Source organism: Panicum virgatum, chromosome 1N, assembly GCF_016808335.1.
Source record: "Panicum virgatum strain AP13 chromosome 1N, P.virgatum_v5, whole genome shotgun sequence".
Taxonomy (NCBI): domain Eukaryota; kingdom Viridiplantae; phylum Streptophyta; class Magnoliopsida; order Poales; family Poaceae; genus Panicum; species Panicum virgatum.
Window position 1 is genome coordinate 1734305 of NC_053145.1, and position 22298 is coordinate 1756602.

The 22298-nt window shown below is 44.2% G+C and overlaps 1 protein-coding gene, 1 long non-coding RNA gene and 1 pseudogene across 3 annotated transcripts; 2 read left to right on the forward strand and 1 right to left on the reverse strand.

Annotated features, from left to right (window-relative positions):
* Positions 1–1674: 1674 nt before the first annotated feature.
* LOC120654477 (putative HVA22-like protein g) lies at positions 1675–6563 on the forward strand. 2 transcript variants are annotated; one of them, XM_039932016.1, is made up of 7 exons: positions 1675–1866; positions 2553–2592; positions 2696–2794; positions 2877–2933; positions 3044–3107; positions 3183–3392; positions 5609–6563. In XM_039932016.1, exons 2-7 carry the CDS (start codon positions 2561–2563, stop codon positions 5996–5998), a joined length of 852 nt encoding a protein of 283 aa, XP_039787950.1. In that variant the 5' UTR covers positions 1675–1866; positions 2553–2560; the 3' UTR covers positions 5999–6563. The 2 variants fall into 2 exon arrangements, with proteins under 2 accessions (XP_039787950.1, XP_039787951.1); XM_039932017.1 differs by lacking the exon at positions 1675–1866 and adding an exon at positions 1993–2013.
* LOC120654478 lies at positions 3223–5609 on the reverse strand. The gene is made up of 2 exons (XR_005667076.1): positions 3484–5609; positions 3223–3420 (listed from the first exon to the last, which is right to left on the reverse strand). It is a non-coding gene; the product is annotated as an uncharacterized LOC120654478 (long non-coding RNA).
* A 12474-nt stretch (positions 6564–19037) lies between the features above and the next one.
* Positions 19038–22298, forward strand: part of LOC120654479 — a 13785-nt pseudogene continuing 10524 nt past the window's right edge.

Below are 22298 nucleotides of genomic sequence, written 5' to 3' on the forward strand. Positions count from 1 at the left end.
GGAAGCTCTCGATCGGCTTGCCTGAGCGTGACAGAGAAACAAGGAGCAACACCAGGGCCATGTTTGGTTGGAGGGTAGAAAAGTTTTGACGAAAGAGAAACGATGTTTTGACTACTAATTAGGGGTATTAAATAAAGTCTAATTACAAAATTACCTCCACAACTGTGGTACTGTAGCAGTTGCTTTAGCTAATGAGGTCTTTGACCGCATGATTAGAGGATGATTGAGCGCGGTTACTGTAGCATCACTGTAGCCAATCATGATGAAACTTGGCTCATTAGATTCGTCTCGAAAGGTTACACCCATTCCTAAAAAGGTTTTGCAAATAAACTTCGTTTAGTACTTCATGCATACATTCGTCTTTTTATGCAAAAGTTTTCGTGGATTCATCCAAACACAGCCCACGCATTGCTCCCGTCTCACCTCATCGCTGTACTGTACCGCGATCTTGCCATTGAAGGCGGACATGCAGTGCCGGGTTGGGTTGCTCCTTCAGTTTCTCCTCGTGAGCGTTAACGCCTCTTCAGCTTCACTTCACGCGTCGTTTCCGGTTGGTGGCGCCTGCAGTCCTGCACATGCGCCATGCCGCTGCTGCTTGCTAATGCTGTCTGTCTGGAACAAGAGCTCACCAGAGGTCCTCCAGATTTAGGGTAGAAATGCAGACACTCGACTTTTTTTTGAGAAAATGCAGACACTCGACTTGTTGATGGAGTTAACCTAAAGCTAAGCTTACCAGTCATGTATTAGTGTCCAGTCATGTGCTACGCATGCACCACATCAGTACGTGCTAGTGGTACTCTGGTCAAACAGGAAAAAAAGTTTGCTGATGCACAAGCACAAAGGTCTTGTTTGGTTCGCGCTAAAATTGTAGTGTGCTAGGAATAATAACAATTTTGACCACTAATTATAGTATTAAACAAAGTTAGTTTACAAAATCAATTTCAGAACTCCCGCGCTAGTGATCCTGAAGAATCTAATGAAGTCTTTGACCGCGCGATTAGAGGATGGTTATTGTAGCATCACTATAGCTAATCATTGATTAATTACTATTATTAGATTCGTCGCGAAAAATTACACCCTTTCCTAAAAAAGTTTTACAAATAGACTCCATTTAGTACTTTATGCACGTGAAATTTTTTTTTTCAAGAAACGTGCGCGCTAGTTTTGTTGCCAAACCAAATGAGATCAATCAGCCTCCTTCCTCGTGGGCCGCCGGGCCGTGTCAGTGATGATGGGACCAGACATCGAGCACCAGTACACTGACAGTCCCTCTCTGCATTTTTCTGTTGCTGCTGTTTCGACGATGCATTGAGCAGAAAATTTATTTATTTTTTCTCAAAATAAAGGAACGGATGTCTCCAGCCAATGCATAAGCGTATGTTACTAATATGTGGATATGAAGCTATTAATATATTTAATTAAATTTCATCGAAATCGAATTCTCAGCATCTCATTCCTTCGACCTCTGGGTCCATTTTCGTGGCCCCGGCCCTGACCAAAGCAAGCGCGGCGGGCCTGACATTGTTCCAGCCCAGGCTTTCCAGGCCCGTCCTCGCTCGGCCCAAAATCAAGGCCCAGCCCAGAATGGATTGCGCCTCGGCAACTTGAAATCAACTCGCGCAACGGAGAGAAAAGGATATGCTTGTCCTCTCCCCCCCCCCACGGTGTCGGCCCGGCCCTCTCTCGCTCTCGCTGACGGCTGGGCCCGCCTCCTCCCCGAGCACGCCGCCTCCAATTCTTCCCTTCTCCCTCCCCCCTCCTTCTGTCGTCCGCTGCGGCTGGGGTTGGTTGCCGTGGAGCGGCGGGGGTTCCATCTCTGCGCCGCAGCCTGCTCCCCGCCCGCCGCGCCGGTTCCGTCTCCTCCCGGTAAGGAACCCTAGCTTGCTTGCCTGGGTACGGATTCGCTCGCTCCTAGTTAAGACTGGCTCCCCACTCCTGTTGCTTTCAATGCGAGCAACCGATTCAAATGTTTGCTCCTCCCATCCGCTTCGTCGCGGGCTCCTCGGCTGCGCGGTACGGCACCAGTCTACTCTAATCCAATCCGTCCGCCCGTCCTCGCTGTTCTTCCTCCGCTGCGGTTGCTTCTTCAGCGCACGCGGCAGATCGATTTCAGTTGACCATGTACAGTATGAGACGCATTTCGTTGGATGGCTTCTACCCAAAGCTAGCGCTTCCGCGAGCAGCTCTTTTTTTGCCAAAAAAAAAGGAGTTCAAGCCCCACGTGAACTCCAGTGCCCCCCCACCCTTTGTGGCCTCTGTTGCCAGGAATCCAAATCTAGGTGCTAAAGGGGGCCCCGTCGAAGTATGTATGGGTGACTACAAGCATGATTGGGTGATGATTTTTACATGTGTGGCGGTTGCAGTACTGAGTTGGTGGATAGAGGTCTCAATATGAGCTATCAGTTACTAGCCTATTAGCCTCATTCAGTTTACCTGCGTTTCCTGCTGTTGGGGGATTTTGTGGAGCCATGTCATGTTATCTCTGCTTTCGGTTCGTTCATGCTGCATTTTGTCCGTTTCTAGTAATCTAACGGATGTTTAATACAATACAGGTCTCAAGATGATCGGTTCCCTCGTTACCGGAGCTCTAACGTAAGCAGTGGGCTGACCCCTTCTTTTACCAACCCTCATTTGTTGCAATGGCGCAATGTTCTTTGTCCGGCCTGTTTGATCTATCTTTTTTTCTGTCTTGCAGCCTTGTTCTTGGATATGCATACCCTGCCTATGACTGCTACAAGACAGTGGAGCTAAACAGGCCCGAGATCGAGCAGTTGCGGTTCTGGTGTCAGTACTGGTCCGTAAATCATGCACACTTCTGTTTTAATTGGAAATTCCATATGTATTTCACTTCATCTTATGGTTCATGAGTTTTGCAGGATTTTACTTGCAGTTCTCACTGTACTGGAGAGAGTCGGGGAAAATTTCGTGTCATGGTAATGCCATCCATGCTTCTTTTGGAGTTGCCATTTTTAGTAACCTTTTAAGATGCTTTAAATTGGGGGCGATAGCTTACCTGCTTGCCCTTTATTCTATTCTTAAACAGGTTACCAATGTATAGTGAAGCAAAGCTGGCATTTATCGTGTACTTGTGGTATCCAAAGACACGTGTATGATATTCTGTCCCTTTTAATTGTTAACATATACTTTTCTCATGGTTTATTTGTAACAGAGTCTTGTTTCAGGGGACTGCCTATGTGTACGAGACTTTCTTCAAGCCATACATCGCAAAACATGAAACTGAGATTGATCGAAATCTGCTTGAGTTTAGGACAAGAGCCGGTGACATGGCAGTTGTTTACTTCCAGAGGGTTGCAAACTATGTCCAGACAAGGTCCTATGAAATCTTGCAGTATATTGCCTCACAGTCACCATCTCAAAGACCTCGCCCTCAGGTACTGCTTCCTTGATTGCCATTTCTCCCTGCAATTAGAAATATATTAGCGACTAGAGTTGTAACTCCTGCAATGCGGTCGATGTATGTACCTAAGTGTTCCCTTCCCAGTACATGAGGCATCAGATATCTGTCCTCTTCTTCTGTCTGGCATTCTTTCACTCACATGAGTGATACCAAGTTTTTGAACAGTTATAGTACTATCAGGTCGGTTTTCTTGAGATTGTGCTCAGATGTTTTTGTCTCATTATGTCGCCTGGAATTTATCTTGTCTTTCTAAAAGCATTCTCATATATTGAATTTATGAAATCGACCTGCCCAAACGTACTCTAATTATGTTGCTGGTGCATCTAGTTGCTGATTGAGGATAGAAGAGATATTATTTTCAGATCATTGGTTTATCCAGAATTTGAAAACATGCTGAAAAGCACTTAAATTGACAGAACCGGTTACTTGTCAAATAGTCATGCATGTAGCACGTCTTCTCCAATAAATTTCTCCACATGTCATGTCGACCATTAGGTTTTCCAATTCCACCATGCTCAACAAACTTTTTCAACCAATGCAAATTATCATGTACTTACACTGAGAGATTTAACTCTTCAATATTTTTTTTGGGTAAAAAATATGTTACCAAGTTAACTGATCACTTATTATAGAAAGTTTTGACACATGCATGTCTCCGCGTATTGCATGGTTTCAGAAAGATCTTTAACCTGGTATCTGGTAGGATGTTCACTCAATGGTACCCTTTAGTTAGATTAGAAGAACTTATGTCCAAATTATCTAGGACCTAGGCTTGAGTTTGTTATTTGTCTTGCTCCTAATGTTACGCCGATGATATACTGTTTATTTCACTAACTAGGCTGCGAAATAACAGACATTCGGTTCTATGAAACAAAACTGGCTAAATTTTTCAAGGACATTGATCTATTATTGGTTTTTATTGGTGGGTGGTGGCCCCTGGTATGGTTTATGGTGTCATTTGCCTGTGATTTTGTGTCACTTTCCCATCTTGCGCCTGATTGCCGTAGCTTCCTGCTCCGTAATCTGCCTAGGCAGTGATTTAATGCTACATGTTATGCAGCCACTCGTCTAGTGCCTAGCAGTCTTAGGATACTGTGCTTCTGTTGTGTCTTTAAAATTCTTTGCTCTTATACTATACCTATTGTGTAAATTCTGCATTAGGACCATCTATCTGCTTTACTGTTTTAATTCTTCAGTGTGAGGTCTGTCTTGGCTCCTATATTGTTGCATCTCATTGCTTGCATGGACATCCCAAAAGTCCAATTGTTTTGGATTTGGATTGCATTGTGTAAGCTTTAAGAAGAGGATATCAGATTTCCATATTATTCTTCGTTAAGAAAACTAACTTTTATTGAGGCCATTTAGAGCCATCATGCTGTAGGGCCTAATATGTGCAGGAAAAAGGTCTTTTCAATGAACCATTATGAAAATGAATGCTGCTTAATCTAGCTTGTCCGATAGCAAATTCTTTATGGAGTTCAACGCTTCTGTAGTTCCTAGCATGAGGTGATGGAAAGTTCATGAGATTAAAAACCAAGTGGAGTCATTTTTCATTTAGGTTGCACGGTGTGAATGTGACATGTCAGTTGATATTGTCTTTTTCGCCCGAATGCGCAGTAGTTGACATTTTATCCTTGCTGGTGAGCTGGTGACTAGTCCTTTCAGTTTTATGTGTTTCCTGATTAAGTCTCAGTCTGGCTTTATGACTGATGATGGTTTTTTTGAGCCTTTAGTGGTAGGCTGTGAATCGTTTGTTATGCAGATAAATGAACGATTAATGGATATTTTGCTCTGTGCTGGATTGGTCCCTACATGGTTTGATCATGCATCTATACTATAAATACTTGTAACAATTTTAACATGTAACATTATCTAGAGTTAGTGACTCGATAAACCAGATTATCTTATTGTTCATTGTTACATGCCTTATTCTGTTCATTGTAATGACAATTGATGCGCTTCATGATTGTTGTCGCATTACCTGTTATCCTGTAAGCACCTAGTCATGTTTCCTGGTGTCTGTACTGGATAATTGTAATTATTTACCGGTTGCAAAATTAACATGATGCATTCAATTCAACTGATGTTTATAAAGGAGAACCAAACAATTTATTAGGGGTGTGTGAGGGTGCCACTTTACATATTTGCACACCATGCTGAATTGTCTTCACTGTCACTTCCTTTCTGCAGGGACAGCAGCAGCAGCAGCGCCCACCTCCACCACGGACTCGGCAGGTGAACCCTGGACCTCCACCTGTTCCCGCGCCATCGGCTCCTCCGTTGCCACCACAGCCTGCCCAAGCCCAAGTTCCTCCGGCACCACCAAGGCCCCCAGTTCCAGTTGCCCCTCCTGGTGCAGTGCCTCCCATCCAGCCACAGGCACCACCTGCTCCTGGAGCTGCTGCCACCAATGGTCCTCAGAACACCGAAGCCATGCAAGTCAACCCACCCCGTGTGTCCACGAGCAGCGCACCGCCACCACTACCATCTGAGGAGACGCTCATCGAGGAGGCGATCCGGCTGACTCGGGGCCGGCTCAGGAGGCGCATAGCTGGAGGATCTGGACCACCGCCAAATTAGCATCGACCAAGGTTTCATCTCGTGCAGGTCACTCTACACCGGGCTTGTTCTATTGCTCAACTGAAAAGAGATGGGGGAATGCTGAGTTGGTTAAACAGATTTCGGTTCCAAGCATTCGTTCCTATGGCACAAACTGGAACCGGTTTGGTGTTGTTTCACGACCCAAATGTGAATAGATTCCCAGGAGCAGAAGTGGATTTCGTGATGCTCGTAGATCAGTTCACAGGATATAACTAGGAACTACGACTGGGCATCATATGTTGCAAACATGTCTGAAGTGGGCGGGTGCGGCATGTCTGAACACCTCCGGACTGATCTGGTCCTTGAACCACAAAAAAATGTGCCTGTACTCTATGCATTAGCAACGGTGATAGCACTGAATACAGTAGTTTGGAATCCAAATGTGAAGAAGCTGTCGCCGCACCAGCGAGTGGCTATGTTTGCATCCCTGGTTCTGTGGTGTGTGTCCCAGCATGTGAATCACGTGCTGGCCAGCAATACAGAATTTGTTATTTTTCTATGCGAAATAACTGAAGATAATAGATTAGAAAGTCGTGGCTGGGAAGGATATCATAGCAAAAGCCACTGGAATATCATCCGTTTTATTACTAATTGGACGCGCTGCGCTGGAACCTAAGCATGAACTATTCGAAACATAGGCACTATGCTGAGCATCATTTTTTTTCAGCAAAAAAAAAAAATTGTTCGTGTCTCGTTGCTTTTGTTGGACATGGACGACGAAGGCTGTCTGCTCTGCTTCAAACACTGGCTGCTACAGCCAAGGAGAGGAGGATGGGACAGCTATGGTGTCCGAAAACCATAGGTTCAATGTATAGATCACCGTACCATTTTTGCAAGAGATGAAAATTGTGGCAATGGTGACAATATCTTGGTTCTATCCGGAGAGGCAAAAATGACATGCACATAGCTAGGGAAAAACGTGCGTGGAAAACGACGATATTGTCATTTTTGCGAGATCCCAGAGAAAGATGCGACGCCTACACCATTCAATACTGTGTATACATGGGTGGCTGGTCCTCTCCCAATACCCTGATCGACCACGCGGCACACCAAATTGAACTGCACAGGCCTCGCAAGCTAGCGCCATGGCTGCTGCAACCGAGAGCCTCCTCTCCTCCTCCTCCTTCCTGCAGCTGCCGCTTCGCCGTTCAGCCTCTCCGGCGGTAGGAAACGGCCGGCAAGCAGGCCGCCCACGCGGCTCCATCCGCTCTTCACAGGCGTCAAAAAGCTTGCCGTCTAGTGACCTTGATCTCCAGGTAGTTCAGCGAGCATATACATAACAATTGATGCATGCTTTTGTTTTTTATTATCTATTTTATTATTCAAGTCACCGTGTGATCCTCGTCGTCACCTCTTGCGATGCACTTGAGAAAAAGAGGAAACCTAAAATTTGCTATTAAAAGTTGAAACATCGAATCGATGATTTTCTAGATTTAGTCATTGCCGATAAGAATAGCCATTGTACATAATTCGCTTCAAATTACCAACCCACTTCTGCCGTTATGAAAAATAAACTAAGTAATAACCTATAATTTTTTTGCGTGTAACTTATCCACATTTACTTGCTGCAGATTTATTATAAGGTTACTTTAGTTTATCCTTCATAGTGTTGTTGAAGCTGGTTGTTGTGTTTCCATATTTATTTGAGACCGAGAGTTTCCACTGTCAAGTGGATCATATTAAAAATTACAGTGAAGTTTGTTTTACCCCTTAAACTTGTAACTAGACAACTATTCCCTCTAACTTTACCGAACCAGAAAAATTACCCCCTTGATCGCTTCAAAGTGGTTTCCTACTGTGGTTTTGCTTTGTGGCAATAGGGTCCGCATATTGGAGAGAGAGAGAGGAAGTAGACCCCAATTCTCAGGAATTTACCCCTCCCTCTTTCTTTCCTCCCGCCCGCTCTCTCCCGCTCCTGGATGAAGCTCACCCCCCCACCCCCACTGCTCCACTCTGCTCGGCTCTACCTCTACCCGCCGCCACCACCACTGTCACCTCCCCATGCTTCCACGCTGCCGCGCTCTCCGTGCTCCTGCTGCACGCGGCCGTGGCGGCCGCTCATAGGCAGCAATTGTCTCAAATGATCCTTGCTGCCGCTGCGGCCTCGGTGGCGGCTGTGTTGCGGAGGCAGAAGGCTGGCCTGCGGGTGAGGCGTGAGCGGGTGTTGGCATGGGGCGACTATGGTGGCTGCATCGGGGTAGAGGGTGCATCGAGAATAGGCAAGGCAGCGGAGTGGGGGCCCCTATGGCGGTAAGAAGAGTCGGGTGGGGAGAGGGGGCACCAGGAGGGCGACGAAGCCTCCGGTGGCAACAGTACCCGCGGGAGGAGGAAAAGGAGGCAGAAGTAGAGGAGGCGGCTTGACGTCATGCAGCTGGTCGCTGCGGAGCTTCTGGCGGCCGAGGTCCGGCCGATTCCGGCCAAGGAGCGGTGTGGAACGCATAGGGAACAGTGCGACAATGTAGAGGAGGAGGTGGGGCGGCACTGGGTGAGCGGAATCGGATGGAGGTGGTGGAAAGCAGCTGAATTTTAGCCTTGGCTCGGCTCAGCCATGGTGGAGAAGGAGAGGAAGAGAGAAGAGGTAGGTGATCGATGATGGGTGGAGACCACATGTTTGGGGGGGGGTGTTAAAACAAACTTTACTCTAAAGATTAATGGAATGTTTGTTTGGGCTTTTGTGCCTGTATGGTTTCATCACATAGGAGCTAAGCAAAATTTTAACCACCAAATTGGTGGCTTATATCCCACAAAGACTGTTCGTTTAGCCTTTAAATTTTGTCCCACAAAGACTGTTTATTTAGATTGTAGTAAATTTCATCTAATTAAAGCAATATCAAATGCTAAGAAAGAATTGCTTTTAGAAGGGCATAGAGCCAATCAAATGTTTAAGTAGATGTTATTTTGCTGGTTCCAACGCATTTACATTTATTGGAGATCTAGAGAACCAAATAAATAGTACAGTCTTCAATCACAATTACTATAATTAATTATGAGTAACATGGTTATTTTCTACTACTAGTAGCATGTTTGAAATATGCTGAATAAATAGTCTTTGCGGGACGGAGTAGCAGGTGGCACCTGACTAAACTGTGGCCAAATTTGGTTAAAACAAAGTGGCCAAATTTAGATTGGCGTCCGTACATAGGCACTCTAGGGTACCAAACCAAACACCCCCAGAATGTGGGTGGTTACCAACGGAAATTTGTTTTTTTCGTTACCAACACCCCTAGTTTGCGTGCGCCATTTTGAGGCCCCAATGACATTGCAAGTCTTGCACGACCTGAGTTGGGTGCTCTTCGGTCCAGTTCCAACATGTTCGTTCAAAGGGAGAGGAGAGGACTGCTCTGTTCCATCGGACAGAGTCCGAATGTCTGATGGACATACAGAATGCAGCCATTGGTGACGGAAATTGAACTTTTGCTTACAGTCTGCCTGAAACACTCAAAAACACACCAGGAGAGCATCAGGGATGTACGAAGACTCTGCGTGGATGTCGGAAGAGCGGACGGGAGACGATGGCCGCCGTCTGAAAGTGATCGGGTGCTCTAGCTTAAGAGGGGGAGGGGGTGAATTAGGCACTAATTAAAAATTTAGACCTATGGCTTCAACTAGTTTGCACAAAACTTAAACTAAAACATGCTATCTAGATGTGCAACTAGATTGTTCTAGTGTGAAACCCTATCCCAAAAAAATTTAGCAACCTATAGCCTTCCTTATCAAGAAACTACTCTATGAAAATAAAGACATACAAATTGCTAGTATGAAATGCGGAAGATTAAAGAGCGGGATAGGAGATAGCAAACTCTTGACGCGGGTGTTTATCCCGTGGTTCGGTAAGCCACAAAGGCACACCTACATCCACGTTGTTATAGCACTCACTAAGAGTATTGCTACTCGGCTACCAAGTCTCTTCTGTGAACACAATCACGGTCACCTTGCCCCCGGGTTCCACTAAGGAGCTTCTCCACAAAGAATGGGGGTCTCCACGTCCCCCGCACAAAGATGTCGTCGCCGCTCCACACCAAGTCGGAGGGTCGATGACGTTTCCGGCGAGCTTCACGCTCCAAGGTGCCGGCGCACCAAGCTCTTGTTTTGGTTCGCTAATGAACCACAGCACAAAGGCTTGAAGCCTTGCAATCTCACTCACTAAGAGCTAATCCTTTACACAACACTCTCAAAGTGTGCTAAGGACTCAGGATATGATATTGATGCTTTTGTATGGCTTGGAGATGTTCTTAGGTGTGTGGGATGTCCAGCAACTCCAGCTTGCTTCAAATGGACGGGGTGAGGCATATATATAGGCCACTAAGTCTTGTAGCCGTTGCTCCAACGGTCAGTAGAAAATCTGCGTATCACCGGATGAACCGATGCTCTGGCTGGGGTAGCGTTGGTTCATACGGTCACTCATAATCCGAAGTAGCCGTTGAACTCCTGACAGCTGACACAGTGACCACGGGTTGAACCGATGCTTGCCCGTCGGTTAAACCGGTCACTCACAGCCTTCTTCTCTTCTGATGACGTCAATGCACCGACGTAATACTCCGATGCACCGTTGGTTGAACCGGTGCTGAAGAAACTTCTCCTGGGCACTTGACATCGTCTCTGGTACATAATACGCCCAATGCACCGATGCCCTTTCTTGGACTGTCGGTTCGACCGGTGCCTATAGGCTGACTTGGCTTCGATTCCCTTCTGTACCAAACATCATAGCGTCGGTTCTTCCAACAAGCGTCGGATGCACCGATGCTTAGGCATCGGTTCTTCCGGTGCTCCCCCTCGACCCCCGTCCGCTAACCGGGCCTTGCTACGCCTATTTTCTCTTTCTCTTTGTCATCACTTGAACCTAAAAGCCTGAGAATGGTCATCTTAACAATCATATTAGTCCAAGAGTTGTGTTGTCATTCGATCACCAAAATCACTCGAAATGGCATAAATGATGCCATGTTCGTTTCAATCTCTAGCTTTTTGGTGATTGATGACAACACAATCAAAGCAAGCATAGATTTGCAAAAATTGACAAATTTAACCACTTGATACCAATTGAAATCAATTGAAAACCGCTTACGCTTGATTGAATGTTTACCACCATCCAATGATGACTTGGCCTCCCCCTAAAACCATGATTTCCCCCTTTGTTCCTCCCCCTATCTTGCTACTTCTCCCTCATGACTTGATTCACTTAGGTATTTCTCCCCCTTTGGGATATGCTTCTTCTCCTTGAGAAAATACCTTTCTTTGATCCACATTTCTCCCCCTTTGGAATCAAATCACCTAAATGGTCTTGTTCCAACAAAGGTCTTGCAAAATAATATAGCTTAAGAGAAGATTAGTAGCCTAGGGAGTTAGTTCCATGACTTATGATCCAATTGTATGATATCAATGAACTCCCCCTAAATGTGTGCAATTAGTGTTTGAATCACCAAGCAAATGTATGCACATTGATTTTGACACAATTAGAAAGTTTATCCTATAGCTTGTGTTCATGGTACACATATGAAATACATACCTCATGAAGTTCATGTACCATGAAGGGTAACTTTGTGTAGTTTTCTACACACTATCAAACCATGTTGGTTGCTCATGGGTTAGAATCATGACACAAGCAACCCACCATAAATAACACTAGGAGATGCAATGCAACTATCCTAGCAAAAAGCAATGGAGCTACATGATGCTTGAATTGAATTCTAGCTACCATTACCTTATGGGGGACCTGGGCAACAAATGTCCAAGTTGTGAGCTTAGCTTCTTTAGCTTGAACCTTCACTTCAATTTGTGAGCTAAGCTTCCAAATCCCCCTTTGCCATTTTAGGGCTTTAAGTCTCCTTTAGAACCCACACCATTTGAGGCCCCTTTATATTGATGATGACATCCTTGGGCACCCAAATGGGGCGGTTCCAACTCCTTTCTTGCTTCCCAACCTTTTGAGCAACCACCTTGCCATTTGTTTTCTTTTTGATCACATAGGAGGTGCTATTGCTTTTGTTCCTCCGGTTGGGCTTGGTGTAGATGAGAGAGCTTTTGATTGTAAGCTTCTTCTTGTTCTTCTCATCCGAAAGCTTCTTTCTTGGTTGAGGACACTTGTTGGACTTGTGGCCTTCTTTGTGGCACTTAGAGCAAGTCACGGTGGACCCCTTCTCAAGCTTCTTCACCATGTTCTCACGGTTATCTTGAGAAGGTTGGACATTGCTCTCCATGCATTTGCCCTTCAATCTATACAAGTCCTTCATGAGCCTTTCCACTTCTTGCTTGAGCTCATCATTCTCCTTCGCAATGAACTTATCACATGATTCTACAACAACATTCTCATTGCATTTCTCATTGCAAGGATTAGAGCAAGATTCATCAATTAAATCAATGCAAGAAGTTGAAGCATCTACCCTAGAGATAGGAATAGCATAAGGGATAGCTTGCTTCATTTCCAAAGAGTCATTTGTCTCATTAATGCTCTTAAATTTTAATTTGAGCTCTTCATGCTCCTTGCTAAGCAAATTGAATTTGCACATCAAATCTTCAAAGTTTGTAGCAAGAGAAGCATTTAGATATTTAAGAGCACTAAGGTTTTTAATTTCTTTTGATTGTTTCTTAATGACTTTTTGGTGCTCATGAACAAGATCAAGAAGTTCATCAATTGAAGGAGAGTCGGAGTCATCATCACTTACATTGCTATCCATACCTTTTGCCATGAGGCAAGTGTTGGATGATGATCCCATGCGGGTGGTGAATTTCTTGTTTGATTCATCACTTGAACTTGCACTTGATTCTTCACCACCGCTTACCCATTCACCAAATACGGCATATGATTCCTGCTTGGGCTTCTTCTCCTTCTTTTGCTTGTTCTTCTTGAACTTCTTCTCAACCTTCATAAGTTGATGGTGAGGCCCATCTTTGAGGAAGACCATATACCCCATTGAGTTGATTTCTTTTAAGCACTTGTTCATCTTCTTTACATGCTTGTAGAGGTTGGGGTCCATTGGCTCTTGATCATCACTTGAGGAGTTTCTTGCTTCCTCTTCTTTCTCATCACTTGAGCTACCTTTGATGGCCATCTTCTTCAACTTTTTGACTTGCTTGCATGCAAGTGCACTATGTGTTGGTGAAGAAGGTGGCGCTCTTGGCTTTATATCATGACGTAGCTCATGGGCGATCACCTTGTTTAGGACTTTGTTTGGTGTCATTGTGTTGAGATCTTTTTCATATAGAATTGTTGTCACAAAATCATAGTCCGGCCTTCGAAGTGAGTGAAGGATCTTGCGAATGAGTTCCAAATCTTCAATTTTCTTCATATCTAAAGAATTAATCTCATTCACAAGAATATTCAACCGTAAGTACATAGTTTCGGCATTTTCATGATCAAGTTGCTTGAAACTATTTAGTTTATCAATGAGAACATGATATTTTTCATTTGCAATATCTTTTGTGCCTTCATGGTTCTCACTAATAGTTTTCCATAAAACATTTGTATTTTCGCAAGCAAACACACGGTTGAACACATTTTCACCAAGAGAGTTTAAAATAATACACTTGGCTATAGCATCGTATTGCCTCTCTTGTTGATTATTGCCGCCCGCTGCACCGCCCGCACCGCCTTGCCGCTGGAAGCCGCTGCTGCCCCGCCGCTGCCCTGCGCCACCGGAAGCCGCATCCGCTACTCGTCCGCGGCGCTGTTCCGGCAGGGGACGCTTCGATCCTGGCCGCCAGCGCCCGAGGGGGCCTCACCGTGTGAAGAATCGCCGCCGGTCCGACAGCGACGCGATGCTGATCCAATCTGTCGTGGTGAACCAGACTGATGAACGAACAATAATAACCCTAATAAGGATGAAGATCTTTATCATTAAAACAAATATTCATCTTAATACTAAATTACCTCTCTACCCTTGATTTCAAAAAATAACTACGAAATAGGAATTGCCATGAATTCCTAATCCCATTAATTTTAGAGGTATTAGGAGGCACTGGGAGGCGTTACGGGGCCTATGGGCCCACCGACCATAGACACAACTAACGCCTCCCGACGCCTTATCATTGACGCCTCCCAATACCTTCTGTCATATGGGCCCACAAATCATAGACACATGAAATGTCTCACAACGCCTCTCCAAGCATTGTAAAATTCCTCTAGAAAAAAATACTAGCAACAATTTTAGAAAGAAAAAACCGCAAGAGATAGAAGAATTGACAAGTTTGCATCTGTGTTAATATTATTTGTCGACAGACACGTAATTTCGACTGATCCTTACCGCATTTGAAATAATGTGGTGGAATAATTGAACTGTGTTTCGGGGAAAAGTCATGTGTTCCAAATGAACATGCGATTCGTTTCAACAAGGATTGGTAGCTTCTACATCTACACTATCTATTACTCCATCCTAATGTTGAATATAAGAACTTCTTGGAATTTCAGGACATACTAAGGCTTTGTTTGGATCTAGGGACTAAAGCTTTCCCGTCACATTGGATGTTTGGACGCTAATTGTTAGAAATATTAAATGCAGGCCAATTACAAAATCAATTGCATACATGGAGACTAATTCGTTAGATGAATCTGTTAAGCCTAATTAGTCCATGATTTGACAAATATTGTGGTACAGTAAATATATGTTAATCATGGGCTAGTAAGCATCAATGGGTTCATCTCGGCAATTAGCCGTGACTTATGCAATTAGTCTTGCAATTATCACTTATTTAATCCATCTATTCGGTATCAAAAGAGAGGACTAAAGTTTAGTCCCTAGAATCCAATAAACAGGGCTAAGAAGTGAGGGAATAGGCTCCACATTAAAGCACTGTTTTGATGGATGCAGTTAATGGCAGGATTAGCTCCTGATTGGCCAGATATTGATTGGATACAGAATTCACACTTTTTTTTTCCAAAGTAGAGTAACTTAGAAACACTGCGCTTACATTCATATACTCCTCATTCCAAACTATAATTCGTTTCACTTTTTTATTTCAAGTTTGACCACTCATCTTATTTAAAAATTTGTATAAAATATCATTTCTTTTATTACATTTGCTTTATTAATAAAAATTCTTTAAAATAATTTAAATTTGACTATATTTGCATAAATTTTTTAAATAAAATGAGTGGTCAAATTTAGAATAAAAAAATTAAACGAACTATAATTTGGAACGGAGAAAGTACATCACTAGCTATTCCATCCACATGGGATGATATATACTCCACATCTAATAAGGCAAAAGGGAACGAATTAATAGTCTCCCGTCTCTCTCTCTCTCTCTCCGTGAAAGCGATCGATGGATCATGGGGCCAGCCAATAATGTTCATTTTCATTCGTACCAAATAAATTTGTACAGTGCGAAGAATTCGAGTGGGCCTAATCGCTTGACGTTGCACTCAGCGGCTGCGTTTTTCACATGGGATTGACAGCACTGATGGAGATCGAGGGAATTAACGGCACTAGCAGTGCAACAGAACTGGGGTTCTTTTCTTGTTCTTATATGTAATCTCTCCCTCTTGTGTGTGTGTTTTTTCCACTTATTATTGCTTCTCCCTAACCCCTTCTTCTCTGGCTTATGCAATCTTTTAACTGCTTTTCGTTCAATATATGTTCAGGCTGACACACAATGGGTCCGCCGTAGTTCCCGTCAATATATGTACACCGTGACGTACATGATTTATTTGGACTGCATTTTGGCATCATATCGATCAGAAGATAGATACTTGCATGCATGCATGGTGTAACAGTAACACCTAGCTAGTCACCTACCATTAGCTAGCTAGATACCCCAAGTATTTGTCGCACTACGGGATACCAGTAGTTTGCCGTGTGCCAGAATCACACTGCAAATATCCAAATACACACGGCAAAGAGTTTGCCGTGTACTGCACACGGTAAACAGCACACGGTAAACAAACGCCAGCAAAGGTGGTTTTTGCCGTGAGCCATTTCTCGATCACACAGCAAAAAAAAAAGAGTGACGATGACGGCCACTCGACGGTGATGGTCTCTTTGCCGTGTGCCTAACTTACCTGTGTTTGCCGTGCGTTTTTCTCATGCCTAACTTTGCGGTACATTTTTTCTTTTGGCACATGACAAATAACTTCTATAACGTGTGCCAAGCAATTGCCGTTTGTTTTTTAGCTGACACTAAACAAATGGTTGTTTTGCCGTGTGCCAAAAAAATTGCACACATCAAATTGCGAGGCACACGGCAAACAAACCGTTTTCGCCTCTCTATCGATCTCATAAATTGGAGGCCCTGCTGCCTTCACCTGCCTCGACGATGCATATCACTCACAAGCTGCAATTTCCACACTGCAGTAGCTAAGTTGTCTAGTTTTGAGTAGCTAGCGTTCGTTGTTATACTTGCTTAGTATACCGCCTAGAGCACGCACCTTCACCATGCCCTTCGTGGACCCTCTTCTCCTTTCTTCAGCTTCTTCCAGTAGATGACCCTCACCGGGTATTCCTGCTGCAGAAACTCCGAGACTTCTTCCAGTAGATGGTGGACTTGAGCTTGGGTCGGCTCCGGTTGCAGAGAGAGAATGGCATACTGTTCATGCCGACGTGGTGGTTCTCCTCCCAGGGCCACCCTTGCATGAACAGGCCACTGCCAGCCATGATCGACGTGAAGTCCAGCTGGAAGAAGGAGCGTGGGGTTGCAGGGAAAATTCGCCATGATCGGGCTCTGTGGTTCAGTGGAGGCAGATTGCTCCGGCGATCGGTGGGGGCTACTGTAGCTTGGGAAGGCGAGGAAGGTTTGGATCCTCCGAAATTTTTGCACGAGAATCAAGGTGAGTTATGTCATCGGTATCCTCATCCACCTCTGACTTGCCGGGCCCACTCGCAGACTCATCCCGGGTGACATTTTTGGGGGCCCAAAACAACCTGGGCTTAGTCTTGGTCAAGCACCAACGGGCCCGATGTCCATAGCGAAAACAAGTCCGACAGTGCCAAGAAAATTTGCAGTTCCGAGCCCAATGACCTGGCGAGAGACACTTAGCACACATGGTTGTATTTGATTTTTGAAAATTCGAATCTTGAGTAGGTGACGAAGAACACGGCGTAGAACTCGGATCAGACATCTGAACATTGAGATCCTTCTTTAGAGAGGCCAACACATCTGAAACTGGAATTGGCACAGAGAAATCCCCAAAACGAATGAATTCTTGCTTTGGCTGATGCTTGAGAACTGGAGAGTCTTGCACCAACTTATCCGCAAACCGAACTTGTTTGCCAAGTTCATTAGCACGTCTGTTTCTGGGTGGACGTGACCTCGGAACAAAGGTCCACTCTTTCTCTTGTTCTAACTCCCAAAGAAAATTTTCTCTCTCCCAATTTGGAGCACCATTACTCCAAAGATGGAAGTACATATAAAAGCATGAACCAATAACACGACGAAGATTGTAAATCTTAAAGCCAACAGCCTTGCAAGAAATAGAGAACCGAAAGTGCCTGTCACTCAAGAACGTGACATGAAAACCAGCAGCTGATCCACCAAGACAGGCTTGTAGAACTTGAGAGACTGAATCCTCCGTCAAACGAAAGGTGTAACGCCGAAAATTTACCAAAAGGAAGAAAGATCCAGAGGGGGAGGATGAAGGGTAGTGCACCGACTTGCCAAAAAACCGACAAATTTCTTCCTGGAATTTACGTCCAGGTTCGAAATCCAGCTTATCAGCAAGGTCCGAGTTGAGATCCATACCGAAGAGATTAGCAGGCGCCAGGGAAGGGAGAGACCACGGTGGAGATCAGAGATCGCCATGGAATCGCCCTAGGAGCTCTGTTGGAGAGAGCGCCATTCCTGAGAGAGCCTTGGCGCCGCTCCAACTGATCAATGGAATCTTGATAGGCTTTGTTGGGAGGGCTTTATTTGTGTTTGCAACTTGGTTATTAGTATACCAAAAATATATACATATAATCTTAAAAAAAACCCAAACTTGACCATAAAAAATCTTCTCTTTAGACTGCTCTCCTTCTCATGTAATTAACGTGTGGGCACTTATCAAACCGGCCACATATATCTTCCGTACTACACGGTCTTGGGGACCAACCGCTGTCACCGTCCTATATGGGCCTTCTAGCTAGTTGCATTTCATCCACAGGTTAGTGCTTGCATCAGTCATACATAGGACACATATTACTTATAGAAAAGATACTGGTAACAATTTCAGAAAGGAAAAAAACCCAAGATAGAAGAATTGACACGCTTGCATCTGTGTTAATATTATTTATCGACAGACACGTAATTTTGACTGATCTTAGCCGCATTCGAAATATTGTGGTGGAATAATTGAACCATGTTCGTGGAAAATTCATGCGTTCCAAATGAATATTATGCGATTCGTTTGAAGAAGGATTGGTAGCTTCAACATCTACGCTATCTATTACTCCAGCCTATGCTGGATAAGGGCTTCTTGGGATTTCAGGACAAACTAAGGTTTTGTTTGGATACAGGGACTAAAACTTTTAATCCGGTAACATCAGATGTGTGGACACTAATTATTAGGAATATTAAATGCAGGCGAGTTACAAAATCAATTGCATGGAGGCTAATTCATGAGACAAATCCATTTAAACCTAATTAGACCATTATTTGGCATTTTTGTGCTACAGTAAAATGTGCTAATCATGAGCTAGTAAGCATCAATGAGTTCGTCTCGACAATTAGCCGTGATTTATACAATTAGTTTTGCAATTAGCGCTTATTTGGTCCATCTAATCGGTATCAAAATTAAAGAGAGGACTAAAGTTTAGTCCCTAGAATCAAAACAGGGGGCGTGATCGAGGGAATAGGCTCCACATTAAAGCATTATTTTGATGGATGCAGTTAATGGCAGGATTAGCTCCCGATTGGCTAGAGATTGATTGGATACAGAATTCAAAATTTCTTTTTTCAAAGTAGAGTTACTTAGGACCACTGCGCTTGCTGTCGTATACTCCTCTACTATAATTCGTTCGACTTTTTTTACTTCAAATTTGATCACTGATCTTACTTAAAAAATTATGTAAAATATAACTTCTTTTGTTGCTGCTTGCTTTACTAATAAAGTTTTTTCAAAAATAATTTAGATTTGACTATAGGTGCATAAATTTTTTGAATAATAAGACGAGCGGTCCAAAAATCAAACATATTATAATTTGGAATGGAGGAAGTACATCACCAGCTATTCCATCCACATGGGATATGTTATACTCCACAGCTAATTAATATGGCAAAAGGGAACGAATTAATAGTCTCCCGTCTCTCTCTCCGTGAAAGCGATCCATGGATCACGGGGCCACCCAATAATGTTCATTTTCATTTGTACCAAATATATTTGTACAGTGCGAAGAATTCGAGTGGGCCTAATCGCTTGACGTTGCATTCAGCGGCAGCGTTTTTTCACATGGGCCTCACGGCACTAGCTAGCAGTGCAACAGAACTGGGGTTCTTTTCTTGTTCCTCTTGTGTGTGGTTTTTTCACTTACTATTCCTTCTCCCTTCTTCTCTGGTTTATGTAATCTTTTAACTGCTTTTCGTTCAATATATCTGTTCAGGTCGTTGACCCACAAATGGCAGTTCCCGTCAAAAAAATATTAATTAATTACAGCGTGATTACATGATTTATTTGGACTGCATGCTGGTATCGATCAGAAGATAGATACTTGCATCATGCATGCATGGTGTAACAGTAACACCTTGCTAGTCACCTACCACTGGCTAGATACTACTCAAGTACTCGTTCTCTATCGATTCCCCTATAAATTGGAGGCCCTGCTGCCTTCACCTGCCTCGATGCATCACTCACCACAAGCTAAGTTTTCTAGTTTTGAGTAGCTAGCGTTCGTTGTTATACTTGCTTAGCTAGTATACCTAGAGCTAGCTAACAACGATGGCCGCCACACCTGCACGCACCTTCTCCATGCCCTCCGTCGAGCCTCTTCTCCGTTCAGCTTCGCCGGCGGCAACCAGAAACGGCCGCCCCCGTGGCCGTTCCATCATCCCTTGGGCGGCGGCGGCGTCCAACACGCTGCTGCCCAGCAATTTTGACAGCCTCCAGCACCAGGTACGTACGTGGCTCAATAAGATCGAGCAAATGCAAGTCATTTTATTCTTATATTGATGATATATATGTAATGACTTTAATTTGTTACCAAACTAAAAGTGTCAAGTGTTCTGAAAAATATACTACATACATCTGCTGCTATGCAAAAGATTCTACAGCAGCGTCGGGAGAGCGGCCGGGAGATGATGGCCACCATCGACAACCTCAAGCGCCTCTGCATCGACCACTACTTCGAGGAGGAGATCCAGAGCGCCATGGGCGCGTGCATGCATCTCATCCACAGCGATGATCTCTTCGATGCAACCCTTGCATTCAGGCTTATGAGAGAGGCCGGCCATGATGTTTCAGCAGGTAAGTAGATGAAAACGTAAAAGGATACTGATGTCCAAAAGTTTAAATAAATGGTTTCGATGATTAATCCTTCTCAGTCGATGTGGCAGATGACGTTCTTAGGAGGTTCACCGACGGCAACGGCGAGTTCACCCTAGCTCTCAGCAAGGACGTCAGGGGGCTCCTGAGCCTGCATGACATGTCACACCTGGACATGGGAGTTGAAACATCACTGCACAAGGCAAAGGAGTTCTCAAGCAAGCACCTGGCATCTGCCATCAGGCACCTGGAGCCAGGCCTTGCAAGGTACGTGAGGCAGTCCCTGGACCATCCATACCACCTGAACCTGATGCAGTACAAGGCCAGACACCACCTCAGCTACCTGCAGAGCCTGCCCACCAGAAACATTGCAATGGAGGAGTTGGCAATTGCAGAGTTCCAGCTCAACAAACTGCAGCATCAGCAAGAAATGCAAGAGATTAAAAGGTGATGTTGACATAATTTGTTTTTATTATTTGTGAAATCATAATTATTGTGACAGAGATTCTTTATATTCACATGTGGTGCTGCAGATGGTGGATGGACCTAGGGCTGGCTCAAGAAATACCTGTGGCCCGGGACCAGGTGCTCAAGTGGTACATGTGGCCCATGTCAATCCTCCAGGGATCTTCCTTGTCCAGAAACCGGATTGAAATCACAAAGATAATCTCACTTGTCTATGTTGTGGATGACATATTTGACCTTGTTGGCACACTAGAGGAGCTATCCCTCCTCACCAAGGCAATCAAAATGTAAGTTTGGTCTTTTCTTTCTTTCTTTCTTTCTTTCTTTCTTTCTTTCTTTCTTTCTTTCTTTCTTTCTTTCTTTCTTTTGCTTTCCATAATAGGAAGATCTCTCCTGCTTCTCTTTGATATATATACTACATATACACATATATAGTAGTAGTTGTCAACTTTAAATGCAAAACACCAATAGTTATCACAAATAATTGATTATTTAGAGTTTTAGACCTTAATGTATATAAATGATTGCTTCATATTCTGATACATATTGAAATTTTTGCAGGTGGAATACTGCGGCTCCTGATTCACTCCCCAGTTGCATGAGATCTTGCTACGACGCTCTTTACACCATTACAAATGAGATTGCAGATATGGCCCAAAAGGAGCATGGATTCAACCCTGTCAATCACCTCAGGAAAGCAGTATGTTACTAACTTAATTGTTTTTCCTTGCACTCCTTCAGTTTGACCTCAGGAAAAAAAACTTATTAAGATATTTCACATTGCAGTGGGCAGTGCTGTTTGATGGATTCATGGCCGAGTCAAAGTGGCTGGCAACAAAGCAACGGGCTCCTGGTGCAGAGGACTATCTGAGAAATGGTGTTGTCACTTCCGGAGTGCCGCTTATATTTGCGCACTTATTCTACCTTCTAGGGCAAGATCATGTAGCAAGTACTAATGAGGATGCTGCAAAGCCGCTCAGTGATGACATCCCTCCTGCCATCTCTTGTCTGGCTAAGATCCTCAGACTTTGGGATGACTTGGGCAGTGCCAAGGTCAGCAATAAAACGCACACTGCTGCTAGTTAAAATGTTTTTCACAAAATTAATCTGATCCGATCCATGGTAAAATTTTCAGTATATAGATCTAGCATGCATGAAACCCTTATAGCATTTTTTTAGTTTTCCATGGATCTTGTTAATTTGCAGGATGAAGCACAGGAAGGATTGGATGGATCCTACAGGGACTTGTACTTGATGGAGAACCCTAGCTGCACCCCAGCTGACGCCGAAGAATACATGCGGAGGCTGATCAAGGGAGTGGGAGGAGCTCAATAGGGAGTGCTTCTCCAGGAGGACCTTCTCCGGCAGCTTCGTGCAAGACTGCTTCAACGCCGCCAAGATGGTGAGCGTCATGTACTCGTACGACAAGGAGCA